Source organism: Periplaneta americana, chromosome 11 (assembly GCF_040183065.1).
Source record: "Periplaneta americana isolate PAMFEO1 chromosome 11, P.americana_PAMFEO1_priV1, whole genome shotgun sequence".
NCBI classification, from domain to species: domain Eukaryota; kingdom Metazoa; phylum Arthropoda; class Insecta; order Blattodea; family Blattidae; genus Periplaneta; species Periplaneta americana.
Window position 1 is genome coordinate 164,180,022 of NC_091127.1, and position 8,780 is coordinate 164,188,801.

Below are 8,780 nucleotides of genomic sequence, written 5' to 3' on the forward strand. Positions count from 1 at the left end.
ACACCTGGTCAAGAAATCATCACCAATGGACTGTACAAAATTGGCACAAAGTTCTATTCACGGACGAATGCCGAACATGCCTTGCGCCAGATAATCATCGACAACGTGTATGGAGAGAATCAGGTAATGCTGCACGACTCAGACACCCCTACAATCAAATGCAGTAAGGTAGTGGGTCGGTTATGTTTTGGGGTGGCATTATGTGGGGTCGCGGACACAATTGGTGTCGATCCAAGGTTTGCTGAGGGCTCCACAGTATAGGGACAACATTCTTCAAGCCATAGTAGCACCGTTTAATCAGCACTTCTCAAAAGGATTCATGTTTATGGACGATAATTCCAGAATCCATCGTGCGGCTGTTATCAATGACTTCCATAATCGTGAAGGAATTGCCAGGTTTGAATGGCCCGAATGTTCTCCAGACATGAATCCAATTGAGCATGTCTGGGTTCAACTAAAGAGAGTCATTCTTGCGCGCCCTGACCCCCTCACGCAATCTCGAAGACCTATGCAGAGCTGCTGTTTAAGAATGAGACAGAATGGATCAACAGTTGATAAATGTGGTGGTAGACAGTATGCCAGGAAGAGACCAAGCATTATCAATGCAAGAGGAAGCACTACATTCTATTTTAGTTGCTATGATAGAGATTTGGTACTCCTGCCAATGCTCAATTTCCATTTGGCCATCCACACCATTGCTATAATTATGTCAATAATAGTTATTTTTTGTCAACAACTGTTAAAAATAAATAGATTTTCATTCCTTAGCTTTCCTTCTTTTTATCTTTTATTGAAGGTCTGGTTGACAGGTGATGCAAAGCATTTTTTCGTGTGTTTATTATGCATTTTAATAAAAAGACACACATTTTTTTTCAGTTCCTTAACAATATTTGCTTTATTTTAAATAAGTATCCTGTTTTACCCAACTAGTCGGCCAAAACGGGATACTTGCGCATTTTCCAAGAAAATTGTTTTCCCACTTTAGCTATATCATTAGAAGTGAAAATCAAAATGTATTATGAAAGTACATAGAATAGTGGATTCATAAGTAAAAATTGAATTGTTTCCTATCACTTCAACAGGAAATATACAAGATTCCGTGTTAAGTATCCCGTTTTGACCAACTCTCCCTTATGTAATAAACGATCTTCGCAGAAAATAATGTACGATACACGAGCGGTATGTTTTCTTTCAATTCTCGGAAATTAAAAAAGCTCAACTACGTTTCTCTTTTTCAAACTTATCCTCGAACATGAAAACTTCAATATACCGCTCTTGTAACGCATATTACTATTTTGACCGATCGTGTTTTTTTACGACTTTACCGATGTTCTTGGTAGGCCTTGTAAGTTAAGCTTACAGCGCAAGTGCCGTAAGTAAATAACAAATACGAATAAAAACAAATGAATGACACCTACCAACAAATAACAAAATAAATTATTAATAACAATTTATTTCTTTTATTATGATCGGCCAAAAAGTAGTATGCAATACATGTGTGTTTACAGAATCTCGGAAATTCAAAAGACCCAACTTCGTCTCATCTTTTTCTAACTTTTCCTGTTCCTGTAAATCTCATTTACCACACTTGTAGCGCAATATACTATTTTGGATGATGGTATACTTTTATCGTATTTAACGATGCAGTTTACATGTCTCGTAAGTTGGCAATATACAAACGTAGCCTGGTTGCTATGCAAACAAAAGAAATCACAGTGCTGTTAAAACTACCTACAGCACTACTGTGCTGTCATAACCTACTTACAGCCTTGGTAACAACGTTCAAACTTTCTTATAGGAGAAATTTTCACTTATGAACAAAAATTTATGCAATATTCAAATAGAAAACAAATTTATTTAAATGACGACAGTCCGAAAAATAGTGTGCGACACATATGGGTTAAGTGCGCAACTTAATCTCGGAAAATGAAAAAAAAAAAAAAAAACTCGGCTTTGCCTTTTTTTCCAGACTGTTTTCTCGATTCTGTTATAATGCACTTACCACTCTTCTATTGCAATCTGCTACAATGCCATGACTTCGCTCTGCCTCTTGAATTTACAGCATACAACAATGTGAGAAGAAATTCATTTCCACTAACCTCCCAGAGAATCGAAGTCAGTTCCGTTGTTATTTTTCCTGAATATAGTTTTGAAATATTATTCACAGTTTAAAGCTAGAAGACCATTAGTCCATGTAGGAAAATAAATGCTTACCAAAATATAAAAGTGGATTCCCTTGATTAATAATTGATTCTCCAAGGCACGTACAGTGGAATTTAACAGTAGTGACGCAGCAGATCGTGGAAATATGCGATATGCTGTCCTCCAGGACGGCAGAGTCTGTGATCCGACAGATGACAGCTGCCGCACGACCTGCCCGTTCTTATCTCAGAACTCGCAGCATCCTGTTCCTGTTTTTAATTGGCTATTTTACGAGGCCTTATCAACTGAAAAAGCAATCAACCACAAAATGTATTCGCTAATATTTATTTATTTGCTTGTATATTTTTTACTTATTTAATTAGTTATTTATTTCATTAGCTATTTATTTATTTAGTTATTAATTTATTTACTTATTTATTTAGTTATTTATTTACTTATTTAGTTATTTATTCAGTTATTTATTTATTTGTCTACTTATTTATTCTTTACTTATTTATTTATTTATTTATATATTTATTTATTTGTTTTACCTTTAGGGAGGCCGAGACGTAGATGGGAGGATAATATTAAAATGGATCTGAGGGAGGTGGGGTATGATGATAGAGACTGGATTAATCTTGCACAGGATAGGGACCGCTGGCGGGCTTATGTGAGGGCGGCAATGAACCTTCGGGTTCCTTAAAAGCCATTTGTAAGTAAGTAAGTAATTATTTATTTGTTTATTTACTTACTTATTAGTTTATTTGTTAACTTATTTATTTATTTACTTATTTATTTATTTATTTACTTATTTATTTATTTACTTGTTTAGTCATTTATTTGTTTACTTATTTTTTCATTTTTATTTATTCGTTTATTTACTTCTTATTTTTATTCATTTATTTATTCATTTATTTTTATTTATTTATATATACATTTATTTATTTTATGTATATATATATATATATATATATATATATATATATATATATCTGTCTGTCTGCCTGCCCGTCGATCTATGTATCGATCTATTTATCTATTTAGTTATTTTATTTATTTACTTATTTTATTTATTGAGTTAATATCTTTATTTAGTTACTTAATTTATTTATTTACTGTATTTTAATTTATTTAGTTTATTTATTTAATTAATTTATTTATTTAGTTGTTTTTATCTATTTAGTTTCTTTATTTAGTTAATTAATTCATTTCTTTAATTAATTTATTTATTTAATTTATTTATTTTTAGTTAATTTTTTTATTTATTCAGTTAATTTTTTATTTATTTTGTTAATTTATTTATTATTTTATTTATTTATTTAGTTATTTATTTATATAGTTATTTATTTAGCTATTTATTTATTTAATTTATTTAGTTATTTATGTAGTTATTTATTTATTTATTTATTTACTTATTTATTTATTTATTTATTTTTATTTATCTATCTATTTATTTAGTTATTCATTTATTTAGTTATTTATTTATTTATTTAGTTACTTATTTTTTATTTAGTTATATATTCATTTAGTTATTTATTTATGTATTTATTTACTTATGTATATATTTATTTATTTACTTAAGTATTTATTTATTTTTTTATCATTTTGAACCATACTTAATGTCATTAGGTATACAAGAGAACGTCAGTTAAATAACAGACAAATGTAAACCTGACTCAATTTCACGAATAACGGACGTGATAGTGTTCCTTAGCTCATTAACTGTTGGCATAAACCTGTGATTTAATATAACCCAATAACAATTAATCCAGCGGCGTTAAATCACATGACCTCGGGAGCAGTTATCATCATTACCATGCGAATGATGAAGCCCTGAACTTCTCTCAAAAAGGTCCACTGCTTTGTGAGCAGTATGACACGTGGCGGCATCTTGCTGAAATCAGGCGTTGTTTGATTTGCGACAGAACTAGTTGCCTCAAATTTTTCGATCAAACATCGAATTGTTCTCAGGCATGGACGATTACGCACTCCGTATACTTCACGTAATGCCTGGCGAAAGTATTAGTCATTTTGACGAACATTTTTAAAGATTTCTACCGTTGTGGAATGGTGTAACGTACCATGATTGCTTGTGAACTCTGTAACCATGGGGGGAAAATATGACTACTATTGCTTCATAAACAAGCAAGCTGTTATAATTATGTTAAAAATAGGACACTCTTATTGGAAGGTCTTTTATTTAAATATGTTTATAAAATAATTGTATTTCACAGTACATGTAAGTATACAGTATTTATAATTATTTATTACAAAATTAATATGTGATATGTAATGTAGAAGTCACAAAATCTCTCAGTTTATGCCATATGCATGAGCTTTTCATTTAAAAACTCTATTGAGTTACTCATTTCTTTGCAATATTAGCAGTGGTCGGAGACTTTCTCCCACAGCACTTCAGTAAGTAATGCTTGAAGTAACTTCTGTAACATTTACTGGAGCAACACAGTGCTACTGGATTAAAACACGAATTAAATATAAGCAAGTATGTGGATATATTATACATGTAATACATCTCAATTGGATAGTCAGATTCTCTTCTTATAATGGAAGTCCACAATAAGTGATAAGGAAGCAAACTAACAACAAACACCAATGTAAAACTCAACACAATTCTTGTTGTACTCCTTCGCGAATTTCCTTGATTGTGAACTTCTCCGGACGCTATATTGGTACTCCTCATTAAATGTATGGCCGCCAAACAATACATACAGACCGTTATACCCAAGGGAAAAATGCAGAACACGAGAAGTTCAAACACGACCACTTTTTGGTAGTATTTTAGGCTTAACCAGACACTACACTCTTCTGTGAAATGCATAGCTAACGTATGTGGAATCGCAAACAATGAACATATTGTCCATATTCCTAGGATGGTTGCAATTGTTATTATTCTAGTCATAGATTGACGTCTGTTGTGTAAAGGCCTCGATATTCCTTGGTACCTCAGAATGCTCAAAACAGATATCAAATATGGAGACACTCCTATACTGGATTGCCGGAAAAACCCAAACATTTGGCATAAAACGTCACGGAATTTCCAAGAATCTGACACTTTATTGATATAGGGAAATATGGTATTAATGGTCAACAATAACAAATCGCTAACAGCCAAATTCAGTATGTAAACGTTGGGAACAGTGCGCATTCCTGAATTGCATATTATCGCAACTAGGACAGCTACATTACCAATCACGCCAAATATAAATAAAAGTATATGTATTACAGGCTCAACATACGTAATAAAATTGTCGTATCTTGAAAAATAATCATCACGCGTCTCAACATAGTTTGGAACTGCTGAATTGTAGTCTTCTTCGTACATTATGCTTCCATTTATGCACTGAGCCTTTCCAAGCACTCCCAACCACAAACCCGACACTTCTTTAGGACTCTCACATAATACAAAATGTTCCACATACCCAACTACTTCGATGTTATGTTCCTGGCACCATCTCCAAACCTTTAAGAGCCCACAGTCACATTCCAGTGGGTTTCCGTCCAGAAATATATGTGTTAATTTCGGCATGACTCTAAATATATTATAATCTATAGTCTTGAGGTTATTGTTGCTTAGGATCAGCTTTGCAAGGTTAGTTGCGTTTTCGAATGATTTGGGCATTACACTACTTATATTGCAATCTTGTAGGTATAAGAACTCCACTGTCTGTATGTTCAGAAAGGAACTGTTACTTGGAATCTGAAGTTGTTCGTTTTCATCTAAATATAAAGCATTCAGCTTAGTCAAGTGCATAAAAACATCTGGATGAAGAGTAGATAATCTGTTATGCCACAGGAGAAGATTTTTCAAATTAGTAAGTCCAATAAAGGTATCACTTCCCAAGCTGTATAACAAATTATGCGCTAAATTTAGCCACTCTAATGACGTCAAACCTTCAAAAATTCCGGCCTCCAAATTCTTAATTCTGTTCTTCCCCAAATGAAGACTTTGCAAATGTGTCATATTTTTAAATGTACCAACTTTTAACCCCGTTAACAAATTGTCATACAGATTAAGAAAGTCAAGCAACACCAATCCATTGAATGCATCTACATCAATGTATGAGATCTGGCAATTATGAAGGTGCAAAAATTCAATTTGCAAAATACTTTTGGAGACAAATGCCTTTTTTGCAAGTATGCTTAAGTTGTTGTGATGGAGGTACAATTTATAAATAGGGTTGTGATAAATTTGAGGTAACTCTTTTAAAGAAGCATGTGAACAATCCAGTATATCTTCCTCTGGATCACACCAACATTCGCGGGGACATAGCCATGAAGAATCTATAGCCTTGGTAAGCAACCACATCCAGAATATGAGAACTGGTATTAGTAGTAATAAAGCGACTGGGATGATTCTTGAACGTGTAGACATGGTGATGGGTCATCTGTTGAGAACAAAAGAATAACTATTAATATTTCCCTTCAAAAAGAAGTCCCATAGTAACTATGATATATTTCTTTTACCGAGTTATTCCACTACGTTATTAAAAATTTTCTCTTTCAATATTCCTACTCTGCTGAGTGGTCTCGACTTCCGGTCTACAATGGAAACAGTCTGAATTCGAATCTTGGAAAGACAAAATCATACTGATACTTGTGACAGAAAAGTTCACAATTTGGCTTTCCCATGTTAAGCATCAACACACATTCAGACCGGTGATGCACGGAGGGTCTGGTTCAGAAACGAGTAGAGTTTCCTGCTAGAAGTTCGAATAATGAACGAACAATTGTGTAGTCAGCCTGTGCTGTTTTGAAATACGCCGATGTAGATTATAGGCAAAATTTATATCTACTAGTTCATAATGCAGCGTAATTGTTACTCTTTCCCACAAATACATACACACATTCCTACTGTACATGCATACATACATACATACAATTATAAAACCTGGAAAAGAGAACAATTTGGAACCATCAAAATTCCGACCTATAAGTCATCTCAACATCAGCGGAAAAAATACTAGAGGAAGTACTAGTAAACATAATAAATCATCACGTATTCTCTTATGACCTGATGAACAAAAACCAGTATGACTTCTCACCACAAAGAAACACAATAGATGCTGCAATGTCAGTGAAGGACTTCGTATAAGACAGCTTAAAAACAAAAAAAATTTCAGTCGTCGTAAGCCTAGATGTTAAAGGCGCTTTCGATTCCTCGTGATGGCCTAGTATCCTATGTTCTCTTAAAGAACTCAGATTCCCAAGAAATCTATACAATCTTCGTTAAATCCTATTTTAATCAACTAATCTAGTAATGGCAACCAACAGCGTTAAATTAGAAAGAGAAGTCAGTAAAGGTTGCCCACAAGGATCTTGTATTGGCCGACTCTGTGGAATATTTTATATAATCCCTTACTGAACCTTAACTTCATGACACGGCAAAAGCGGTAGCGTTTGCAGATGATTTAATATCGATAATCAAGGCAGAAAATATAGTTGAAGCAGAAAATTACACGAATATATAAATAAAAAAATAGCTACATGAGCTGAAAGAAGAAACATAATCTTCAGTGAAGAGAAATCCAATGTAATGTTAATAACGAGAAGGAAACGAAAAAAAAAGAAAGAAATTAACATCTACCTAAACAACAAACGGCTAGAACAAATCACGTAGATGAAGTATTTAGGAATAATCCTCAATGACAAGTTTAAATTCAGTCAACATGTAAACTACGCAGTTGAAAGATGTGCTAAATTATTCCATACTTTATCCAGATCGGCCAAAAATAACTTGGGGATTACAACATAAAGCTTCAAGACTATATGTAAGGGAGCCATACTACCCCTCTTGCTATACGGAGCACCAGTATGGGCTGAAGCGATGAAGATTGATTCTAACAAAACGAAATATACTAGAGTCCAAAGACTCATCAATATAAGGATATCAAAAGCCTTTCGCACAACATCTACTGAAACACTGAGTATGCTGTCAGGAATAACTCACATTGCCTTAAAAATTGAGGAGTCGCTTAAATTGTAGAACATAATGAAAGGAAGAGAATACTAAACATATACCACAGACCGAGAAGTGGAACACAGAAACTGGCCTCACCCAGTAGACGCTGTCAAGTCCAATGAGGGATCAGAAGATAAGGACTACACACTTTAAATATTCACTCATGGGAGTAAGAGAGAGTAGGGGAGAGTTGGGTGGTATCGGACATCGAGTAATATCGGACAGTGATGTTTCTTTCATCTACTACCAGATGGTAGTACCTGAGTGACATGGTTACGTTTCTGTATGCGACATCTGAACACTGCTTTCAGTTGGAATCATTCGCTCAACGAGTACAATTCGCAGATACCATTTTGCGTTTCTATGGTTTAGTTTCTGTGCATCGACTTAAATTTGGTAGTCTGCCTTTCTCGCACTTTATGTATTGGTACAATATATCTTAAATATAGTGTAAAGTTATTCTTAAATAATAGATTGGTGTATTAGTTGCAATGAAAATTATTATATAGTTTAAATTTTGGTGCCAATATAATGACGGTGTAATTCGGATAGTACCGGACAGAACGTTATCTTCTAGTAACGGACAATTATTAAAATACAAATTGGGTCTCCCTCTTCATACAACGCACAGGCTCCAACCATTAGACAGAAGAGTTAT

General features: G+C 33.5%; 2 protein-coding genes across 2 annotated transcripts in view; both read right to left on the reverse strand.

Moving 5' to 3' along the window:
- Nucleotides 1–2,097, reverse strand: part of LOC138709559 (uncharacterized) — an 8,796-nt gene extending 6,699 nt beyond the window's left edge. Inside the window, exon 1 of the mRNA XM_069840418.1 lies at nucleotides 2,003–2,097. The gene's annotated coding sequence lies outside the window, so the exon portion shown is untranslated. The remainder of the gene's footprint in view (nucleotides 1–2,002) is intronic.
- A 2,401-nt stretch (nucleotides 2,098–4,498) lies between these two features.
- LOC138709564 (uncharacterized) lies at nucleotides 4,499–6,516 on the reverse strand. The gene has a single exon (XM_069840421.1). It carries the CDS (start codon nucleotides 6,467–6,469, stop codon nucleotides 4,508–4,510), a length of 1,962 nt encoding a protein of 653 aa, XP_069696522.1. The 5' UTR covers nucleotides 6,470–6,516; the 3' UTR covers nucleotides 4,499–4,507.
- Between the last annotated feature and the right edge of the window lie 2,264 nt (nucleotides 6,517–8,780).

Bases quoted from the DNA above. Each gene is read 5' to 3' on its own strand.
- LOC138709564 (XM_069840421.1), bottom strand. From the start codon at position 6,469: ATGTGGTTGCTTACCAAGGCTATAGATTCTTCATGGCTATGTCCCCGC.